Raw genomic sequence first — 23,441 nt, 5'->3', positions numbered from 1 at the left:
ATTTTACATTTTAAAATACAATAAAATTTTAGTTTAAAATGTAGGCTGAAGGGGAAAAAAGACAGTCTGGTGGGTTATTTGTCAACCGTGACCCTAGAATATTATTCTGTTTTGCTGGGACCTGAGGCCTTACATAGGACCCAAAGTGGGAATGGATCTGGACAGAAAGAAAACTACCAGCTTCAACCAAGGCCTATGTAAAAGGCCTCTAGAATTGCTTTGGTATTCGTTGTTCACCAACTTTGGAAAGGCCCTAGAATTCTTGAAGTTCATATTCTACCAGTTGCTGATGGTCCAGGGGCCTGAGTCTATTTGGGTATAGACAACATAGGCTTTTATGTCATGATGACCCTCAAGGTAAGCTTCTTCTTGAACTATTTACAAGAATTTTGCTCAAGTAGTTGCCTTCCATCTACAGAAGTGCCACTGAACTACCATCATGCTTTACTCATGCTATGCAGGAGAAGAGAGTAACAATGTGGCATTGGAGATTGACCAGTAGAGCACATGGTGGTACGGTCATTATTAAGCCTACGACAAAGGGAATAGTCTTGCTATATTCTTCCCACTGGAGAGCAACGTATTGGATTGGGTTTAGGGCCCTGTTAATATATAGACAATTTGGAAGAAACTCAGATAAATCCTAGATAATTAGGATAACAAAGGGATTAACTGATGAAGAAAGGTTAAAGGAATGAAATTTGGGAGTAGAGGAGTAAAAGGTTCCCCCAGTGGCACTTTCTCAGATGCCAGTGCTTTCTCCACTACATCAACAACTTAGGGGAAACATAGGTACAGACTGACACAAATAGAGACTTGTTTCCTATTGCCCACTAGGAAAGAGGCACAGCTGGAGAAAACTGACCCTGTCGAAGCCCATGGCAGAGACTCGCTCTTGTGGTTTAATCCAGAGTATACAACACAAGTGGCTTTAGAACTTTTATCCTCTGTACAGAGAAGCGGTATAATCCAGAGCAGAGAAACTCTATATCGAGGCCAGGATCTTGAAAGACAGAAGATAAAGGGCTGATTTTGATACCCGAACTGCTGATACTGAAAAGGCCAGTGTTTCATGGGATTGCAACTGGTTTTTCACGAGTATTTCTGGAATTGTGTTGATGACGCCATCGTCTCAAATGACCTAGCAAAAGGTATGTTTTTCTGCATTCCTGGAGATTAGGGATATGTCCCTGGAAGGTAGATCTGTGAGTATTATCAGCATGTGGGAGTTCAAGTAACCCTTTAATACTCCAAATGGAGGAGAGATGGGCCCTGGTTCTATTTGAAGGTCCTAAAAGTTCTAGTGGCCTGAAGGCATGCATCAGTGTACACTGTATAATCCAATTCAATAAACATTAAATGCCTACTGTGTGTAAGGCACTGTACCAGTTGCCGGAGATACAAAAACAAAAACATACCTAAAGGAGCATACAGTTTACTGAGGATGTGGTCAGGAATAAAATATATACCTAGATAAATAAGTATGAGAAAATTTGAGGAGGAAGTGAGCACGATTAATGCTGGAAGGAAAGAGGAAAAGGGGATTGGGATCAGTAAAGATATTTTTTAGGAGGTGGTACTGAAGCTGAGTCTTGAAAGAAGTTAGGGATTGTAAGAGGCAAACAAGAGGAAAGATTATACTCCAGGTGTGGGACAGCCTGTGAAAAACCACAGAGGTGGAATTTTGGGTTCAGGGAAAAACTAGTAGACTGGTTTGGCTGGAATATAGAGTATGGGAAAGGGTCCACTGGGAAAAAAATGTCTGGAAAGGTAAGTGGGAGCCAGATTGTGGAGGGCTTTAAACACCAGGCTGAGTAGTTCGAATATTTTCCAAGAGGCAATAGGGAGCCACTTAGGATCTTTGAGCGTGGAAGTAACAGGATCTGACCCTGTTTTAGGTATTTTGGCTGCTATGTGGAGGATAGATTGAAGAAGATTTAGGGAGACCAGTTCATCTTGGACAAGTCACTTTATCTTTCTGATAAAGTTTCCTCAGTTTCCTCCTCTACAAACAAGTTTTGCACCAAAATATCTGTGAGGTTTCTTCCAGTCATAACATTCTGTGAGTCTCTGACTTGTGGAATCCAAAGTTATTGATGGGATGCATAGTCACTATCAAAGCTAACCTTATCCTGTAGAAAACAAACTATAAAATTAAATGGATTTGTTTCTGCTGTAGACCAAATCTGGTCACGAACAGAGAAAAGGACTGGGCGTGGAGCCAGGTGGCTGGCTGTGTGAAAGAGGGGCTGTGGTAAGCACCTGTGCCCATGGTGTAGCAGGACTGGCCCCACAAACACTGAGGTTGTGATTTTAGGGTACACTGGGAAGATAGTGATTCTCAAATGTTCCCCATTAACCTGCCACAGGGACTTAATTTCCACTATTAATTCCTTTGCGTTAAAGCATTATCTTCTCTTAAAATTGTATTTTGTGAGCAGTAGGTAATATACTTAATCATTATTGGGCCATCTCTAGGGTGGGGCATGGGGGAGGGAAGAAAAAAAAGAATAAAAAAGATACTTACCTGATGGTTTTGTTATATGTTTGAAAGGAATTGCCAGTTGTGCATGGTAGATTGTACTGTGCTATAGAAATGCTTGTTTTATTCCATAAATTAAAAATAAAATAAAAAAATCATTATTGGCCATTAAGATCTTGTAGTTTCTTAGATCTTTTCTAATAGACTGAAAGGAAGGCTTTTCTGAGTGAGATACAGATTGGGTGGGGGGAGAGAAAGGCTGAGGGCATAGATATTGCTAAGAAGGGCAAGGCTGGGTAATTCCCTGGTCACAAAGGGATGACACTAACCATGTGGGTATGTTTGAGGGAGGAGCATCAAAGTTTGCTCCTGGTGCAAGAACAGATGTTAACCAAGGAGAGGATGTATCTGTATTGTCCTGAGCCTGCCCTCACCTACCTAGCATATGCCCAGTCTGGCTGGGAAGGTGATATTCCCTGTAGGTGAAATCGGTGGGGAGAGAGTGAAATGAGCAATGAGTGAAAGCCTCCTTGATTTTCTTCTGGCTTCTCTAAATGGAGGAAATGAGGGGTGAGGAACAGATGCCCTTTAATTATAAGTGATGGAGGCTAAGATCTGGTAGACACACAGCCACTCAGATCAGTTCCTTTCTTCACACCATAAACCCACAGGTCAGGTCTCCTAAGTTCACTGCCAACTTGGGGAAGTTCAACAACTGGCTTTCCATAGGGCTTTTGGTTTGCAGATCAGTTCTGGACTAGCTGGGCTTTCTGCCCCTCACCAGAGGCTCATATGACCCCTCTAGTCATTTTTTCTCCTCCTCATAGAATCATTGAAAGTTACAGATGGAAGGGACAGATCATCTCTTGAAAGATCATCTCTTTCAACCCTCATGTTTTACAGATGAGAAAACAGGCTCAGAGAGGGTTAGTGACAGGCAGAACTGGAACCCAGGTCTCCACTCATGCTTCAGTGTTCTTTCCATTAAATTTCTCTGTCTTGATGTCTCTAGCACCATGCATTTCCTTCTACCACTTCAGCTGCTTTCTTTTTTAAAAATTTTTTTAAATTTAATATATTTAGTTTTCAGCATTGATCTTCACAAGTTTGAATTACAAATTTTCTCCCCATTTCTACCCTCCCCCCCCCACTCCAAGATGGCATATATTCTGGTTGCCCTGTTCCCCAGTCAGCCCTCCCTTCTGTCACCCCACTCCCCTCCCATCCCCTTTTCCCTTCCTTTCTTGTAGGGCAAGATAAATTTCTACGCCCCATTGCCTGTGTATCTTATTTTCTAGTTGCATGCAAAAACTTTTTTTTTTGTTTTTGAACATCTGTTTTTAAAACTTTGAGTTCCAAATTCTCTCCCCTCTTCCCTTCCCACCCACCCTCCCTAAGAAGTCAAGCAATTCAACATAGGCCACATGTGTATCATTATGTATAACCCTTCCACAATACTCATGTTGTGAAAGACTAACTATATTTTGCTCCTTCCTAACCTATCCGCCTTTATTGAATTTTCTCCCTTGACCCTGTCCCCTTTCCAAAGTGTTTGTTTTTGATTACCTCCACCCCCATCTGCCCTCCCTTCTATCATCCCCCCCTTTTTTATCTTCTTCCTCCTTTTTTCCTGTGGGGTAAGATACCCAATTGAGTATGTATGGTATTCCCTCCTCAGGTCAAATCTGGTGAGAGCAAGATTCACTCATTCCCCCTCACCTGCCTTCTCTTCTCTTCCTACAAAACTGCTTTTTCTTGCCACTTTTATGCGAGATAATTTACTCTGTTCTATCTCTCCCTATCTCCCTCTCTCAATATATTCGTCTCTCATCCCTTAATTTGATTTTATTTCTTTTAGATATCTTCCCTTCATCTTCAACTCACCCTGTGCCTGCTCTCTCTCTCTCTCTCTTTATCTCTATCTCTCTCTATATATGTATACACATATATATATATACACATACATACACATTCACTTATACATATACATAAACATATATATATATATATATATGTGCATATTCCCTTCACCTACCCTAATACTGAGGTCTCATGAATCATACATGTCATCTTTCCATGTAGGGATGTAAACAAAACAGTTCAACTTTAGTAAGTCCCTTGCAATTTCTTTTTCTTGTTCTTTTTCTTGATTACCTTTTCATGCTTCTCTTGATTCTTGTGTTTGAAAGTCAAATGTTCTATTCAGCTCTGGTCTTTTCACTGACAAAGCTTGAGAGTCCTCTATTTTATTGAAAATCCATATTTTGCCTTGGAGCGTGATACTCAGTTTTGCTGGGTAGGTGATTCTTGGTTTTAATCCTAGCTCCATTGACCTCCGGGATATCGTATTCCAAGCCCTTCGATCTCTTAATGTAGAAGCTGCTAGATCTTTGGTTATTCTGATTGTTTTTCCACAATACTGAAATTATTTCTTTCTGGCTGCTTGCAGTATTTTCTCCTTGATCTGGGAGCTCTGGAATTTGGCAACAATATTCCTAGGAGATTTCTTTTTGAGATCTATTTGAAGAGGTGATTGGTGGATTCTTTCAATTTTGTATTTTGCCCTGTGGCTCTAGAATATCAGGGCAGTTTTACTTGATAATTTCTTGAAAGGTGATATCTAGGCTCTTTTTTTGATCATGGCTTTCAGGTAGTCCAATAATTTTTAAATGATCTCTCCTGGATCTATTTTCCAGGTCAGTGGTTTTGTTCAATGAGATATTTCACATTGTCTTCCATTTTTTCATTCCTTTGGTTCTGTTTTATAATATCTTGATTTCTCATAAAGTCACTAGCTTCCACTTGCTCCAGTCTAATTTTTAAGGTAGTATTTTCTTCAGTGGTCTTTTGGACCTCCTTTTCCATTTGGCTAATTCTGCCTTTTAAGGCATTCTTCTCCTCATTGGCTTTTTGGAGCTCTTTTGCCATTTGAGTTAGTCTATTTTTTAAGGTGTTATTTTCTTCAGTATATTTTTCAGTATTTTTTGAGTTTCCTTTAGCAAGTATTGACTTGTTTTTCATGGTTTTCTCTCATCCTTCTCATTTCTCTTCCCGATTTTTCCTCTACTTCTCTAACTTGCTTTTCCAAATCCTTTTTGAGCTCTTGCATGGCCTGAGACCAGTTCATGTTTTTCTTAGAGGCTTTTGTTGTAGGCTCTATGACTTTGTTGACTTCTTCTGGCTGTATGTTTTGGTCTTCTTTGTTGCCAAAGAAAGATTCCAAAGTCTTAGACTGAATCTGGGTGCATTTTCACTGCCTGGCCATGTTCCCAGCCAACTAACTTGACCCTTGAGTTTTTCAGCAGGGTATGACTGCTTGTAGAGTTAAGAGAACTATGTTCCAAGCTTGGGGGGATGTGCCAGCTCTGCCACACCAGCACTGCTCCTTCCCCAAGAACTCCCAACCCAGACTGGACTTAGATCTTCAGCAGGCTCTTCACTCCTGCTCTGATCAGCCACTTAATTCCTCCTACCAGGTGGGCCTGGGGCCGGAAGCAACTGCAGCTGGTCGCTGCCCCACCTCTGCTGCCCCCGGGGTGGTGGCCAAACTGCGAACTCCTTTATTCACTCTGTCCCCAGCAGCTTTCCCACTAACCTTCTCTGTTGTCTTTGGTGTTTGTGGGTTGAGAAGTCTGGTAACTGCTGCAGCTCACTGATTCAGGGCGCTAGGGCCCGCTCCACCCAGCTCCTGGTCTGGTTGGTCCGCTGCCCATGCTGGGCTCTGCTCCACTCTGCTCCACTCCCCTCCCAGCTCCGTGCGAGCTCCTCACCCAGCAACCATCCAGGCTGTCCTGGGCTGGAGCCCTGCTTCCCTCTGCTATTTTGTGGGTTCTGCAGTTCTAGAATCGGTTCAGAGCCATTTTTTGTAGGTTTTTGGAGGGACTCGGCGGGGAGCTCACGCTAGTCCCTGCTTTCCAGCTGCCATCTTGCCTCCTCAGCTGCTTTCTATACTTGAGGAGTTTGTGGGGAATCTGCTCCTTCCCTTCTAAGTGGGAAGAAGTCCTTGCACCTTCCTTTCCTTCCCCACTGCCATCCTTTTGCCCTCTCCTCTTTCTCTGCTCTCTCAAAGTATAGAATGCCAAGACTTGGGGGGAGGAGGAGGGGATAGAACATGATCTGAGTGGGAAGAGATGTACCTCCTAGGGTTCTTCTGAGGATCAAATATGATAATATTTGGAAAGCCCTTAGCACAGTGCCTGACACATAATAGGCATTTCATAAATGCTTGTTTCCCTCCCTCATTCCTAAGTGGAATCTAATGAATGATTACAAACAGTACCTGAAGCCCTTATGTATTTATGCAGCTGTCCTGTGAGTGTTTTGTGTTTCATAAAGTTCAACCACCACAGTGTCCTTCTTTAGGTGCGGTGCCTCTTTCAATGTGAGAATCTTGTACATTGCTGAGGGCTGGGGTTGGAGCGGAGTGTGATCTGCACTGAACTTGGAGTAAGATAAGAGAGGTATAGATCACAGCTCTGGGGCTGAAAGAGACCTCAGTCATTTTACAGATGAAGAAACTGAGACCCAGGGAGGTTAAGTGACTTGCCCCAGTAGAGCTGGGATTTGAACTCAGACCTTGCGACTCCAAGTTCGGTGAAGAGGGAGTCTCCCTGAAAACCGAAAAACAGATGTCCCTTTTCAAGGTCATAAAGATAACTGGACTTAATGGTAGAAAGAAGACCTGAATTTGAGTCCTGGCCCAACCAGCTGAGTTTCTTTTCTTTTTAAATTATTTTTTAAGTCACCAACAGCAAAGCAATTTATCAAGGGTTAAGGACAGAGGCCAGATCCATCATAAGATCCTTTTTCAGTCTTTTTCTCTAACTTCTTTAAAATCTGCTGTCCTAAAGTCTCAGACTCTGCCCACAGTTCCTTTCTGTACCTCTCATGAATTCTAGGATGAGCTGGTTACCTTCCACCAAGGTTTTTGTCATTCCCACTTTATATGACCAGCATTCTAGTTCAGATCCTCATCACCTCCCAGCTGGAATATTGTACTAATAGCTTCCTAATTGGTCTCCCTGCCACCCGTGTTGACCCTCTCCAGTGTATTCTAGCTGCTGAATTGATATTCTGACCATATTAATCACTGGCTCAAAAATCTGCAGTGGCTGAGCCTTTAGGATGAAAGACAAACTCCTCTGTTTGGCATTTAGAACCTGCTGGCTCTAAACTATTTTCTGCAGATTGATCTCTTATTGCTACTACTGATAAGAGCAAACATTTGTCTAATGCTTTAAGGTTTGCAAAGGACTTTGAACCTATCATCTTACCCAATCCTCCCAGCAACCCTAAGATGTAAGTGCTGTTATTATCCCCATTTTACAGATAAGGATACTGAGTTGGGTGGGGGGAGTACAGTGGATAGAGCACCCAGCCTGAAGTCAGAAGGACCTGCATTCAAATCTGTCCCCAGACACTTGCTAGCCATGTGATCCTGGGCAAGTCCTTGGACCCTGTTTGCCTCAGTTTCCTCATCTGTAAAATGAGCTGGAGAAGGAAATTGCAAACCACTCCAGCATCTTTGCCAAGAAAACCCCAAAGGGAGTCATGAAGAGTCGAATGTGATTGAACAATAATACTGAGGTGGAAGGAAGTTAAATGACTTGCCTAAGTGTTTGCAGCAGAACTTAAACTCAAGACTTCTTGACTCCTACTCTAGGGCTTTTTCTACCCTGCCATCTGTAACAGCAAGCACCCTGGCACATCTAGGATGCCCTGCTAGCACAGGTTCTTTGATCTGCTTTTAAAGGGGTTAACAATCTTACTTTTAATTACATTCACTAGTTTGAGGGAAAGGTCAGCACCCTGAACATGGAGAAAATACAAGCAGAAATATCAGCACAAAGACCACCAGACAGGGCCCCAACTGTCTGAAAAAGTAATACAACCACCTACATAAACCACCGGATTGGGGGAACACAGATACTTTTGAATAGTCCAAGAGGTTCTGAACAAATGGCTACTCAGAGTCCCATCCAGGGAATCAAAAGGTCCTTCTCATAAGCGAAACACCCAAAACAAAATACCAACCTCAGAGTATACATACATACTTCTCAGAGCCAGAAGGCATCACAGCCCCCTTGATTCGGTGCCTAATTAGCTTGGTATCAAAAGGTGTGGAAGCCTTCTTGCAAGCAAGCTTTCCCTAAGCAAGTTTTCCCTTTAAGCAAGTTTGTCCTAGGTAAGTTCCTCCCCCAATGGGCTCTATGTGACTCAGGATATATTACAGCTGTGAGCTGGGCCAGAGCTCAAAACAGGTCACATAGGCCTATTAATGGATGGGGAAGATCTTCATATTCCATTAACATTATACCATCCTAGCACCTTGTGCACTCTGCTCCTATCAGTCTCATGTGATGTTCCCTGCTTATAATAATATTCAGTTGTCCACCTTTATGCCTTTCCACAGATTGTCCTTTTAAAGTGTCCTTCTGAGGGACATCTAGGTGGCATAGTGGATGGAGTACCAGCCCTGAAGTCAGAAGGACATGAGTTCAAATCCGACCTCAGACACTAGATGTGTGACCCTGGGCAAGTCACCCTGACTGCTTCCCATAAATAAATAAACAATGTGTCCTCTGCCTTACCTCTGCCTCTAGCTAGAACCCTAGCTTCCTTCAATACTTACCTTAAGTGCTTCCTCCTGAACAAGAGGTCTTTCTGGATTTGTCCTTGTTTAGTCTTTTCAGTTGTGTTTGACTCTTCCCATTTCCAGTTTTGTGATCTCGCAAAACTATTACTTGCAGTTGTGTTTGATGAATCACTATCAATTATCTTTAGGGAGTTATAGGATCAAGAGAAATACCACAGGATTAGATTCATCAAATGTCTAGATTTTGAGTCAGAAAATTTGGTTCAAATTCCAATGCTTCCCTTTATTACTTGTGTGAATCTTGAGCAGGTCTTTGCTTTCTGAGCCTCTGTATTCTCATCTGTATAATGGAGGAGGTGAAACTAGATGACTTAAGTTCCTCCCAGAACCAAATCTATGATCTTATCATCTTATTAGATTCAACCTATTGTAGTTTAGTAAGGCCAGATGCCTTTAGATGACAGAACCTCAAGGACTAGACAAGCATCAGATGATGAGATTCTAGCATCCAATGTGTTAAGTATGCTACCTTTGAATCATCCATAAAGTTGATAAGCATGACTCCTGTCTTCAACTAAGTCATTGATAAAAATGACTAGAAGGCACCCAAGGAAATGCTTGTTTTATTCCATAAATTAAAAATTAAATTAAAAAATAAACAATGGGTGGTAGTTGCAAAGAGACAAATTTAGGCTTGATATAAAAAAACTCCCTAATAATTAGAGATATCCATAAGTGTAATGGGGAATTGGTATATTCCCTCTAGTTGGATGTCTTCAATAAGAGGTTAGAGAATGACCTCTTGAGTAGGTTGTAGAAATTCCATTTGGCATATGGATTAGATTAGTTAGCCATTGGGGTCCTTTCAACTCTAAAATTCTGGAATATCATGACTGTCAATGTAGTACTCAAGCTGTTTCCTATTATCTTTCCTTCCCACTACCGGACCAGCCCTTCTCCTTTGTGGATTATTAATTTTTGTAGTATCTTTTATATTTTCATGTATTCAATTAATCTTTCATGAAATGCTACAGTCTATTTATAGCCATCACGCTTCTCTCTATTACTCTTTGAGTTGTCCATAATTTTTATTTCTTGGACACCTGTGGTATTTCCTTTATTTACCAATATAAACTTCACCAGAAGGATACTGGTGTTAAAAAGATGGGATTTTATTTCATGGAAAAGTTTGGGGTCATAGAAATCGCTTCACGATTCCTGAAATGAAACCCAACCTGTTCTTTTTCACCTACTCATTTCTCTGCCCTGGATGTCTGCTTTCTGAGGACCAGCCTAGTTAAGAGTAAGCCAGTAGGTGACAAGATTTTGGCCATTGAAAGCCATGAAACAAAGGAAAATACCAAATGGCCCTCTGTCCTGTGAGGTGCCCTCTTCTGATGGTGCAATGACAGTGTCAGAATGGTGGAAAAGAGGGAAGAAGATGGTAATAAGCACTCTGATTTTAGAAGGACTATTAAATGATGACATAAGGGTATGCCCCACCTAGACTTCAACAAGATTGAAAGTGAAAAAGGGTAAGAAAACCTTTTAAGATGCAAAAGAAGCATTCTACACCCTTAGAAAGTGTTTGAGGATTGAATAGCTTATTATTACTTGAAGAGCAGAAGACAAATGGACTCATCTCTGGGCACAGATTGCTTCCATACCTTTGTTCCCAGCTACTAATTTGCATAAGACCCAACAGGAATCTTGGGTGGTCGTCATAAGTAAAGGCTGAGTCAAAAATTGAGGCAAGCTACCTCTGAACCAGGAACAATTGTTGAGCAAGAGACTCCAGACCTCCACTATCTCCTGGCCTATAGGTGACAAACCATAGAGCCAAGTCTCTATGGGAATCGAAGTCAGCCAATAAACATTGTCATTGTGGTTTTGACTCTTTGTGGGGTTTTCTTGACAAAGATACTGGAATAGATTGCCATTCCTTCTCTAGCACATTTTACAGATGAGGAAAGTGAGGCAAATGGGGTTAAGTAACTTGCCAAGGGTCACACAGCTAGTAAGCATCTGAGGCCGGATTTGAACCCGGGTCTTCCTGACGCCAGGCTGAGAGTTCTATCCACTGTGCCTTCTATTTCTCTGACATTGTGCTAAACACTAGGGATACAAATACAAACAAAAGCAAGGACAATGCCTGCCTTCAAGGAGCTTACAACCTAATGAAAGAAAGGCTTCTGCCAATCCTGGCTGAGGATCATTCCCCTTGCTGAAAAGGGTGCTGCCATACCCAGCTGAGCCAGAGGCTGCAGATGGTGAAGACTATAGAAGCCAGGCCCAGGGAGGACAGGGGATCAACTCATCCAGCAGAGAGAATGCATCTCATAAAGGATCCAGCAGCTGAGACCTGCCTAGTCTAGTCTGGTAGCACCCCAGTGGCAAAAATGACCAGTCTAGTCTAACTCCACACTAGCAACAGATTGACCCATCCAGCTGAGATGCCCTGCCCTTTAAGCAGCTACCCTAGATGAGTGTCAGGCTGACTCTTCCATCACCAATGACACTCCTGGCAGCAAACCTCATGGGGAATCTGCCAGAGAAAGAAATAAAATCAAGGACAAGGACCAGAAGTTCCTTACATCTATGCCTCATTGCCATTATACTGAGTGTGTGACTTCTTTTCTTCTCACAGACTGGGAGAGAGTGCCTTGGGTTTTAAGAGAACTGCTGTTCTCCCTATGCTATTTGAGTAAATGACTTTGCTAAGAACTGAATCTGCTGGCTAATCGTTAAAGTGAAGTGTGCTGGTGGAGTCTTGTGAACCACAGTGTTAGGAGGATCCATAGGATTACCCCCGAGAAACCGGGGTTACAGCAACAGCCTTTCTGTGGGTCCAACTTGCCAGTGACAGTATGAGTTGGGGGAGTGAGCTGGAGCTGGGACGGGCAGTATGCCACATTAACTGAATTATTGGATCTCTCAATGAGATATCCTTGGCCAACACATTTATATGCTTCTGGAAAAACAATGTGATGTGTGAGCCAAAGACCTGACTCAGTTGTTTGTTTTTAACCTGGCCTGTGATTACATTGCTATAAGGAATTCCTGGTGAAGCAACTTCCTCTACCAAACTGAGATCTACAATTATTCTTCAATTTAGTCTTAGTTCCCTGAACACAGTGAAACTGACTTGCCCAGGGCCACACAGCCAGCCAGCATACGCCAGAGGAACTCAGGTCTTCCTGACTCTTAGGCTGGCTCTCTATCCACTACACAATTGTTTCCTAACTCCTTCATTTCAGTCTTAGGCTGCATTAATAGAAGTATGGCATCTGGAACAAAGGAGGTGATGGTCCTACTGTATTCATCATTGATCAGGCTGTGAATCTAGAATATCGGGTTTGTCTCCTGGTGGCACATTTTAGGAGAAAAATAAATAAGATGTGATGTGTCAGGAGGGGCTAGGAGAACTCAAAATCACATAGGAGCAACTTTGGAAGGAATTGGGAAGTTTATCCTGGAGAAAAGAATGATCTTATTGTGTTTTTTTTAAAAAAAGGATCCGATTTCTTTTCATGACTCCAGAGGGCAACACTTTCAATGAGTGGAAGGTACAGTGCGACAGATGTGGAAAATATAGAGACAAATTTCCTAATGATTCTTGAACTGTGTGACAACCAAGTGCTGTGCCTCATTGAATTCCTGAATCCATATTTGCTGTTGCTGGATGTATTCAGACAGAGGTTTGATCACTTGTTGGATGTATTATAGAAGAGACTCAACCCATCAGGCAAGGGGTCCGTTTAGCTGACACTTTTGAGGTACCTTCCAACTCTATGAAGTCTGTGGTCCCTTTAAATTCAAAGATCTCTGATTCAGTAGCCTGGGATGTAATTAATCTAAGTCAGGATATGGCAGAGAAAAAAAATTTCTGCTCTGGTTATGTGATGGTGATGCAATGAGTTCCCCTTACATCAAGAATTGCGTTCCTTTGACCCTGAAATTATGACATGGAGGGAGATCGATGTCTGGACCACCAGGAACTTTCCCAAGGTCGAGGGGAGACACTGCATCCCCATTAGCACCAAGGGGCAGTTAGGAGCTGCTGCAGTTTACTCAAGCCTCCAGGAAAGTAGACTGACACTAGGCTGCTGTAGGGGCACATGAAATAAAATTAGAGCTCAGTTATCCAACCAACTCCTATCCTTAGGGCACCTTAAAAAAAATGTCATGTGTGGAATGCAGTATCCTTTCCAGCTAGGCCGAGAGGGGTGGGGAGGAAAGTGCAGAGGGAATTATGAGAGTTTGAAAACTGTCACTTTAAGAACCCTGATAGAAGTGAAAAGGGGAACGCTGTGGCTTTAAGAGCACCAAATTGAGGTGGGGGGGATGCTACTGGAAGCTGTTCAGCGCAGAGGCTGCCTCCAGGGAAAGCGCAGGGAGAGCAGCCGCAGGTGTCCCCTGCAGTGCCTGATGTGGGTGGTGGGCATCGAGGCGGACAGGACCAGGGGGTCAGCAGAGGCAGGGAGCTGCTGGGGGCAGAGCACCAGAGGGAGACAGGAAGTCATCTTCAGCCCGTAACCAGGGGCAGTTAGAAGTGGGGAGGCAGCCCCTCGTTCCCGAGCGCATCCGGCAAGGCGCGGGATGGAGCGCCTCTCTCAATCTCTCTTGGCCTCTAGGAGCTCAGGCTTGGGAAGCTGGGCTATTTAAACGCACCCAAGTGAAGCCAGGAGGCAGGATCTTGAGGGCTCTGGCAGTGGGTGGGATTGCACGTGCTGTGAAAGTGTCCAGGCTCACGGGGCAGAGACGAGTGGCGGTCACCTGGGGCGGGGAGGATCCAAACATCTCTCCGGGCGCTTGCAGATCGCTCCGGTGCCGGGCGATTGCCAAGGAATTGTATTCGTCCTTTTCCACGCCCCGAGGGAAGGGGTTTTCTCAGGGAGGGGCGTTTGGGCTTTGATCGCTCCTACTCGCAGGTTTCGGATACCAGACCATGGAGCCCCGGAGACTCTCGGGCCCAGAGCAGGAGCTGATCCGAGAGAGCTGGCAGAAAGTGAACAGCAATCCCCTACAGCACGGGATGATCTTGTTTACCAGGTGAGGGACTGGCCCAAGCCCCTTGGGACCACGGGTCAGTGGCCTCTGGCCTCGGGGTTGGTTGGGGAGCTCCCCCAGACGTGAAGGAGAAATCAAGAATAAGGACGATCACAAATCTATGATGCATCTGCCCTGCTGCTAATCTCAGCTCTGCAATGTCTTTCTGTTTCCTCGGGATGGGGCTGGGAGGAAGAGGATGGACAGCCTCCCCCTCCACCATGTGGGATACCGTTCTGGGAATCAATAGGTTTTTTGGTCTTTGTGGGGTTTCACATCTTCTCCCCTCGGGTCATCCTAGTGTATCTCTTCCCTGAAGGGGAGAAAATCTAGGACTGATTTGCCTCTCAGCTTAGGACTCACCCTTCATTGGGGTAACTTTGCTAACAGGTGGTACCTGTGGGTAGCAGAGGATGAAGGTGTATCTGGCATGGTGACAGTGGATGGGGTGTTTTCCTTGATCTCCCTTTCCCTGCCTATCTTTCCAGTCAATGTTCTGGTTCATTGTGCTGCAACCCCCCCACCCCCCTTCATCTGTTCTGCCCATTTTAATCTGAATATCGCCTTAATTGTCTGTGACATGGCAGCCTCCCTACCGGCCAAACCCTGGCCCAGGGGAGAGGATCATTTCATTACCTCCTGTCCCTGGGCAGAGGAAATGGTGCCTAGAAGATCAAGTGATCCCTCCCTCCCAAGTCACTGACTCGATTCTGGCAAAGGCCCATGAAGGACTTTCCTGAGTTAATGAGTAGGTCTGAGCCCCGAGGGGCCAAAGGACAGAAAGCCGGGAGCCGCTGCTATCCAGATTCCAGCCTGGGCTCAGAGAGAAGGCAAAACCTCAGGACCCAAATCTCACCCCCCCCCCTCCCCGCCACCTCACATAGTAGGGTGGGGTAGAGGAAGGGACAAGACAAGTGTATGTTGGAGGTGGGGGGTGAGAATAGAGGAATAGAGGAGGAGGACACAGAAAGAAGGGTGAGTGGCTTGGGGCAGGGCTGTTTACTGATACTTGGGCAGGAGTTTTACTGGACATTTCACTCGCCCATATCATTGTTGGCAGGAAAACAGCTGGGACACATCTCTAGGGAAATGAGGCTATCCCACTGGAGGATCCTATAAATCCAGAGCCAGGAAGGGTCCTTAAAGATCATCTAGTCTGAGTCTATCATTTTACAGGTGAGGAAACTGAGTCCTAAGAAGTAGCAAGACTTAGCCGAGATCGCAGAGTGGGTAGATAGCAAAGCCAAGATTTAAGCCCTGGGGCTCTGACTCCAAATCCAATGTTTCCCCCCTCTGCACCAATGAAGACATGTTCCTCCTGGAGGAATACCTCATTTCCCATACAGGGGATTTGGGGAGAGTGAACTTTCTTCTCTCTAAGGTGGGGGAAGAAGACCGAAAATGGACCAAATCCAAAGTCCTTTCCACATTTTCAGTTCCTGTATTCTCCTGGAAAATCAGATTCCTTGAGAAGAGACATAACCTGGAAGCCACCTCCCCTATGCCCTCCCTTCTTCTCTCACCCCCAATTCGCATCTCTAGGCATAGCAGAGCCCAAGGCTTAGCCAAGAGTCTCTCAGTGTGCCCAGCTTCTCCTGGCAGGAGATGGATGAGCTGCTCGAAGGGGTCCCTGAGAGAAGTAGGTAACCCCAAAGATTAAACAGAGAACTCTTGGAAGTTCTCCAGTTACATGAAAGCTTGGCTGCCTCTACCTTGCTGGGGGAGAGGATTTGTTTGTAGTTGGGAAAGAAAACAGTTGACATTTGTGGACTGAACTCATAGCGTCAGGGCAGCAAATAGTTGCAGCCTGGGGAGGAGGGTTCCCCCTCTTCTTCTTTTCTTTAGGTCTCTGCTCTCAAAAGAAGGGGGTAAGCTTCAAGGAAGAAAAGAAGTATTTTCCCAGAAAAGGACCTGTCCGCAGCAGGTGGGTTTTTTAGAATGGCACCATCTTGACTGGATGGTGCCTTCTGGATCACATGGCTGCTGTTCCTCCATTAAAGTGGAAAGAACACTGGACATCAAAAGTTGATGACAACATCATTTCAAGTTGGTTCTGCCATTAACTAGTTCTGTGACATTGGGCAAGTCACTTACCTTCTCAACCCCAGGCTCCTTATCTATAATGAGGATAACAATGCATTCCTTGCCTTAACAGCTGGTTCTAAAAATCAAATGAGATACCATATATAAAACTTTTTCAACTTTAAGGAGTGAGGTAAAAGCCATGGTGATAATTATGATGATGTAAATCTTGGGCATTTTAGGCTCCCGGGCAAAGTGAGGGATACCCTTAAACCAAAGATGACATAGGTGTTAAAAGCCTTAAGTTTCTCTTACCCCCACCATCATCCCTAGGTTAGAGGTGCTGATTTGCTGATGGTACTTCAGATAAGATCAGTTTCTTTTTCAGGACAGGGTGAGGAGACTGGGAAGCTGGAATGCCTAGCCAGGTATCTTGGATGGTGACTGCTTCTTAGACTGCCACATTGAAGGAAAGGCCATCAGCTTTTGGTGTCAGCAGTGTGGTCCCTAAGCCATTTCAGGGTCTGAGACACCAGAATGAGAGGAGCTGTCTTGGTCTTCCCCTTTCTGCAAAGGGCTTAGGGCTTTAGTGACTCTGCTGATGCAGACAAAAGTCTTGGGTGTCATTCCTCCCCACCACATGCCTCATAGTATGGCAGACCCTCTTGTCAGTTAGGTGGGGAAGGGAGGATGCATGAGGAATGGAGAATACAAGGGATGAAGAAGCCCCTATCAGCTGATGAAGGAAATTTAGGGGAGGGGACCCAAAGTAGACCAGAGTGGTATGATTTTGGGGGCAATTTTTCATCAGAGGAGGCTTGAGTGCTTTGAGAGCCTTAGAAAAGAGATATAACCAGGGTTTGACTCCAGAGAGTCTGAGGGTGAATACAGAGATATTATCATTGGAAGAGCCATAGGAATAGACAACCAATCATTTTTCTCCACAAATTAGTGATCCTTTTGTATGGGAAGTGGAGAGCACTTAGGGGGCAGCTGACCCATGGAATCATTCGGAAGGGTGGCTCCTGGGGACATTATTTGGATAGGTGTAGACATCTTATTTTAAGACTCTGTTAGCTGCCAGAGGCCAAAGGACAGAGCTTCAGAGATTGTAAGACCTTAGACTTGGAGCTAGAAGGGAACTTAGAGGCCATCCACTTCAGTCCTCTCATTTTGCAGATGAGAAAACTGAGGTTCAGAAAAGTTACCTAACCCACTCAGGGTCACATAGCTAGGAAGTGTCTGAGGTGAGATTTGAACCTGAGTTCAAAGACCTGAGTCTTTCTGACTCCAGGGCCAGTACCTTCTTCACTGCACTGCACTGAAGGTGCGTGCGTGTGTGTGTGTGTGTGTGTGTGTGTGTGTGTGTGTGTGTGATGATGATGATGATGATGATTGGGAAGTAAATGTGGCATAAAAATGCACTAATAAAACATTCTTAGAAAAAGGGAAAGCCTGAGGTTGGGAATGAAGTGATTCTAGTCCCCAACTGATGCAGCGAGGTGGCCCAGTGGATCAGGCACCGGCCCTAGAATTTTTCCTCCTGATTTTAGAGCTTTAGCTGATACTGTGTTTGAAATAGGGACTGTGGGAACATGCTAACCATCAATCTTAGGTTTTGATTGTTTGCACAGTGTGGAATATTGAAAAAGCAATGGATTTGGAGTCAGGGACCCTGAGTTCTTACTAATTATGCCACTTACTAATTATGTGACTCTGGGTAAGTTAGTGAACCTCTCTGGGCCTCTCTTTTCCTGTCTTTTGGGATATCTTCTGGGAAGGTATTGGGCTAGCTAATCTACAATGTCCCTTCCAGCTCTAAATATATGATTTTATGAACTCCATGAGGTAGGGAGTAAAAATATCTCCATTTTACAGATAAGGAGACTGAGGCGCAGAGAGGTTACAGAGCTGTGATCTTTATTTGTTGCAGGTTGTTTGACTTGGAGCCAGACCTTCTGCCCCTCTTTCAGTATAACTGCCGGCAATTCTCCAGCCCCCAGGACTGCCTCTCTTCTCCCGAGTTCCTGGATCACATCCGGAAAGTAAGAGGCAAGGGGAAGAAAGATGGGGGTTGGAGAGGTCAAGTCTTTTTAGGGAGAAGAGAGGTCTGTGGAAACTTGAGACCCTAGAGAGTAGCTCTGTCATTCCACCAGGGAGAACCAGGGATGTGGAAGGAGGGACATTCCCTCTCAGGCTCTAAAAAATATTCTCTAGCTCAGGAGAGGTGGGGTCCTGGCTGGGCCTTTAGGAGTTTTTCCTCTACCTCCCTAGCTTTGCTATAGGGAACAAGTCCAACCTTTCCCTTTTGAAGGCTAGCAGTCTCCCTCCCAAACACTTGGCAAGTGAGTTTCTATCTCTCTAATGCCAGAGGTGACATCCTAGTGATCCTAGGGAATAACCAACACTTCACTTCTTAAAGAGGCCTATTCACTGGATGGGCATTACCTCACTCTAAGTGAGAACCTGTCAGGGTCTCCCATTGCATCCTGGGCCATCTCTAGTCATCGTGATGAATATCTGGTCACTGGACCCAGATGGCTCTGGAGGAGAAAGTGAGGCTGATGACCTTGCCTAGCCCTCCCTCACTCAGATCAAAGTCAACTGCAAGTCACGTCATCATTTCCCTGATGCCATGGTCCTCTTTGAAAAACACAATAACAAGATGATAGAAGTCAGCAAAGGACTTCAGGGACCCTAGGGCAAAGTGGCTCATCTCACTGGGCCTCAGTTTCTGCTTACTTCAGTCAGTGTGGGGACATAATTGCCAGATGAAGCTCACCGAATGCTTTGAGATCTTCAGAGAAGAGGCACGTCCCGATCTGGATTCTCTTTTACCCCTTGCTATCTTTGCCTCTGGAAGGTCTATTTAGAGCTACAGGACTTTATTGGCAGGGAGCCTCTCTTGCTGCCTTCACCTAGCACCCGCAAGACACAAGGTTGTAGTTAGGATGAGATAACCTTGCCCCTGCCTTAGGACAGCTTTGGGATTGTTCCAGCGAGTGAAGATGGGGAAAGGAGCTCAAGGCAGAGGCCTTGAGCGTCCAGTATTATCATGAGTGCTGACCAACGCAGTTAGCTTCGGACGTAGCATCTGGGTGGAAGCCGAACCTCTGCTGACTGGGCGGGTGGGGTTGGTCAAGTATCCCAACTGGACAGCTCTGCGTAGGAGATCCCAGAAGCCTTTGGGAGCAGCAGTGTGGTTTCTAAGCCATCAGCTCAGGGTCCAGAGTGAACAGATCTGTCTCAGCATTTCTTCCTCGGCTCAGGGCTTGAAGGAAGGAAACAGACATTTATTAAGCGCCTACTGTGTGCCGGAACCTGTGCTAAGCACTTCACAAATACATGGTTTGATCCTCACATCAGTCTGGAGGGGTAATTGCTATTATGATCGCCATTTAACAGTTGAGGAAACAGTTAAGTGACTTGCCCAGGTCACACAACTAGGAAGTTTTTGAGGTCAAATTTGAACTCAGATCTTCCTGACTTCAGGCCCAGAACTTTATTTACTGTACCATCTACATTTGAAGGCTGCTGCTGCTAAAAAGGAAGAGTTTGGGGGTGCACTTTTCTTTTCCCTCTCCTTCACTAGGCCGCAGACAAGCATACCATTTGTGCTAGCAGTTAAAAGGATAGTTATCTTTGCTCTCCTAAATGTAAATCTTTCTGCCCTGGTCCTCTGGCAGGTGATGTTGGTGATTGACGCTGCAGTGACCCATGTGGAGAACTTGTCCTCTTTGGAGGAGTATCTCACCAACCTGGGCAAGAAGCACAAGGCAGTTGGTGTGAAGCTCAGCTCCTTCTCGGTAAGGCAGCTGCTTACCCTCTGGGCATACAGGCCCAGCCTCAGCCTCTTTTGCACCCCCTTCTTTTTTTTAAAGTAGTATTTTATTTTTTCCCATTTACATGTAAAAACAATTTTAACATTCTTTTTTTTTCAGGTTTTGAGTTCCCAAATCTTTCCCCCCCTTCCCTCCCTGCCTCATTGAGAATGCAAGCAATTTGACATAGGCTATACATGTGTAGTCATGCAAAACACATTTCCATGTAAGTCATGCTGTCGAGGAAAACACAGACCAAAAAAAACCACTAAGAAAAACAAAGAAAATTACCTTAAATCTGCATTCAGACTCCACCAGTTCTTTCTCTAGAGATGGAAAGAACCTTTCATCATGAGTCCTTCAGAATTGTCTTAGATCATTGTATTGCTGAGAAGAGCTAAGTTATTTACATTAGAGCATCGTACAGTATTGCTGTTACTGTGGCCAATGTTCTGGTTCAGCTCATTTCACTTTGCATCAGTTTATATAAATCTTTCCAGGTTTTTCTGAGAGCATCCTGCTCATCATTTCTTATAGCACAACAGTATTCCATCACAATCATACACAACAATTTGTTCAGCCATTCCCCAATTGATGGGCATCCCATCAATTTCCAATTCTTTGCCACCACTAAAAGAGTTGCTATAAATATTTGTGCACATATAGGTGTTTTTCCTTTTTGTTTTTTATATCTTTGGGATACAGACCTAGTAGTGGCATTGCTGGGTCAAAGGGTATGCGTGATTTTATAGCCGTTTGGTCATAGTTCCAAATTGCTCTCCAAAATGGTTGGATCAGTTCACTACTTCACCAACAGTGCACGAATGTTTGCATTTTGACACATCTCCTCCAATATTTGTCATTTTCTTTTTCTGTCCTATTAGCCAATCTGATAGGTACATGGTAGTAGCTCAGAGTTGTTTTAACTTTGCACACCCTTCTAGTTCCCTTCCTTCTACCAGTCATTTCCCTGAGCTGGTAATCAGGCAGCTCCTGAAGCCCGTGCTCTGTACTGGGCACTCTGGTTATTTAAGAGAAAGGAGCTTATGTTCTATAGAGGGAGACAACAGGTGGACACACAAGTATGTAAAAAAAGAGATAGAAGGTAATTTGGGGGTGGGCAGGCAATAGAAGTTGGGGAGGGATCAGGAAAGGCCTTATTCAATTGACAGCATTTGAACCAAGCTTTGAATAATAATAATAATAATAATAATAATAATAATAATAATAATAATAATACGTAATACTAAGGATAACAATGATAGCTAACATTTATATAGCACTTGCTGTATTCCAGGCTTTATGATTATTATCTTATTCAAGTCTCATGATGGCTCTGGGAGGTAGGGGCCATTATTATCCCCATTTCACAGATGAGGAAACTGAGGCAAACAGAGATTAAGTGACTTGTCCAAGGTCTCCCAGCTAGAGTGTGTCTGAAGCTGGATTTGAACTCAGATCTTCCCGATTTCCACTGCGCCACCAGCTACCACATGAATGGGTATATCTTTATGGGATATAGCTTCATGGGGATATCTTTAAACTTACTGTTTATTTGTGAAAAAAGGAGACAGACAGACAGACACACAGATGCTTGAGAAGAATGAGTGCGGTTAGGAGATAAAGATTTAGTCTCAGCTCTAATGTTGCCCACCGCCACATCATTAATTGGACCTCGATTTCTCCGTCTGTCAAACGGGGATAATCGCTGCCCCTACCTGTTTCACAGGGTTGTGAAGAAGGTGATTTCTAAAGTCTAGAGGGTGCTTCCAGTGTCCTGAATGTTCTTTTGCTATTTTCCTTTGCAGACAGTGGGCGAGGCCTTACTCTATATGTTGGAGCAATGCTTAGGCCCCTCCTTCAATGTAGCCATGAGGGAGGCATGGACACAACTCTATGGGGCTGTGGTACAGGCCATGAGCCGCGGCTGGGATGGAGAGTAGGAGCTCTCCCACTGCAAGACCTCTCTACATCATGAATCCATCTCCACTTCCTGCTGGCCAACACGCTCACTCTCTCTAATGTTGCTTAGGTTCCCCTGTCTCCCTGCCTCCTTCCCCTCTCTCTTTCTCTCTCTCAGGTTTGAGTGTCTCCTGTTTCCTTCATGCCTCCCTGAGAGCCTAAGAGAGTGTGCAGTGGCACCATAACCCCATTCCCAGCCTGTCCTCCTTTCCCCACCTCTACCAACAGACAAGGGAAGGGGCTTCTCCCCATGGATATGGCCCCTTCTGTCCCACTCTCCACGTTTCAGTAAAGTCATTAGGAAGGAATAGAGGGTGCCCAAGAGGCAAGGCCTTTGGCACTCCAAGTTAAGGCGGACCCAGTACTCCCTCTTTCCATCCATCCCTGTCTATGTTGTCTTTCCTGCTGGTTGTCCATCTTCCCAAGAATACCAGGCCTCAACCCAATTGGGAAGTTGGCAAACTTTATCTCTGGGTCTTTGCCTTTTCCCTTTCTGTGTCCCACTCCTTCCAAACACATACTTTCTGTATGCGAAACCAATTGTCTCCTATCCCTATAGCCAACTGCTTAAGTAGTAGCTCTTCCTTATTTTCTTGCCTTGGAGGAGATTGTGATGTGATATACCAGCTCACATTGAGATATTATTTCTCCTCCCAGAGGCAGAAGGAGGACAATGTTCACTCAAAGGAATGACTTTCTAATAGTGGAATTTTAGGCAGGGTGGTGGTTTCTCAAGAGAGATGGCTTTTCCAGTCTCCCCTTTCCCCTTTTATTCTCTCCTTCCCTCTGGCTCCCTGACCCTTCCTTCTTCTCTCCCTCTCTGTCTCTCTTCCATTTGTCCCCTCTTCTCAAAGCTATAGGCCTGACTTTCAGAGCTATGGCCCCACCCTAGAGCAATGGACATGAGACAGGCCACTTTCTGGTAGCCTCCTGCACGTGTTCTTGTCTTTGCTCCCAGCTACTAGCCCTTTCCCCCCCTTAATCCTTGCTCTTTCATGCAAACAGCAATTAGAGAAGCTATAGGTTTCCAGATATTTTTCCCCTCCCTACCCTAGGTGTACCATGTAACTTGATGAGTGTCGCCATCTTTTTGTCCTCACCCACTTATTCTATGGATGAAGCAGCTCTTCAGCCTCTGCTCTGTGCTGTGGTTATGTAAACCTCATAAGAAATAAATCAGTTCTCTGTGCAACTCTTTGATTTCCCTGGATTTATCGTTTTTGGATGGGCATGCGTGTGAGATGCAAGGACTGTGGATGGCAGTGTATTTTGCAGATAAAAGGAGAAGCCAGAACTGGGAAAGCTAAGACAATACTGAGAAGAAGATAAAGGAATACTAGACTTGGGGCATTCTTGGAAACTGGGAGTCAGAATAAAGATGTGGGGTTTGGAAGTCAGGTGAATAATCAAGACAAGAAGCACTAGGGTGCTGGAGGTCAAAGTGGGGCAGCGAGTGAGAAACCAGGTAAGCAACTGAGACAGAGGAACCATGATCTTACCTTGGGTCTGA

General features: G+C 44.6%; 1 protein-coding gene across 1 annotated transcript in view; it reads left to right on the top strand.

Moving 5' to 3' along the window:
- POMT2 (protein O-mannosyltransferase 2) overlaps positions 1-23,121 on the top strand; it is a 74,929-nt gene extending 51,808 nt beyond the window's left edge. The window contains exons 19-22 of the mRNA XM_036735269.1: positions 14,009-14,129; positions 18,082-18,193; positions 19,835-19,954; positions 21,778-23,121. Of these exons, the coding sequence (XP_036591164.1) occupies positions 14,009-14,129; positions 18,082-18,193; positions 19,835-19,954; positions 21,778-21,912 (488 nt within the window). The 3' untranslated portion in view covers positions 21,913-23,121. The remainder of the gene's footprint in view (positions 1-14,008; positions 14,130-18,081; positions 18,194-19,834; positions 19,955-21,777) is intronic.
- The last annotated feature ends 320 nt before the right edge of the window (positions 23,122-23,441 follow it).

The sequence above is a fragment of the Trichosurus vulpecula genome, chromosome 8, assembly GCF_011100635.1.
Source record: "Trichosurus vulpecula isolate mTriVul1 chromosome 8, mTriVul1.pri, whole genome shotgun sequence".
In the NCBI taxonomy this organism is placed as follows: domain Eukaryota; kingdom Metazoa; phylum Chordata; class Mammalia; order Diprotodontia; family Phalangeridae; genus Trichosurus; species Trichosurus vulpecula.
Note: the sequence above shows the minus strand (reverse complement) of the source record. Positions and strands in the feature narration are given on the sequence as shown.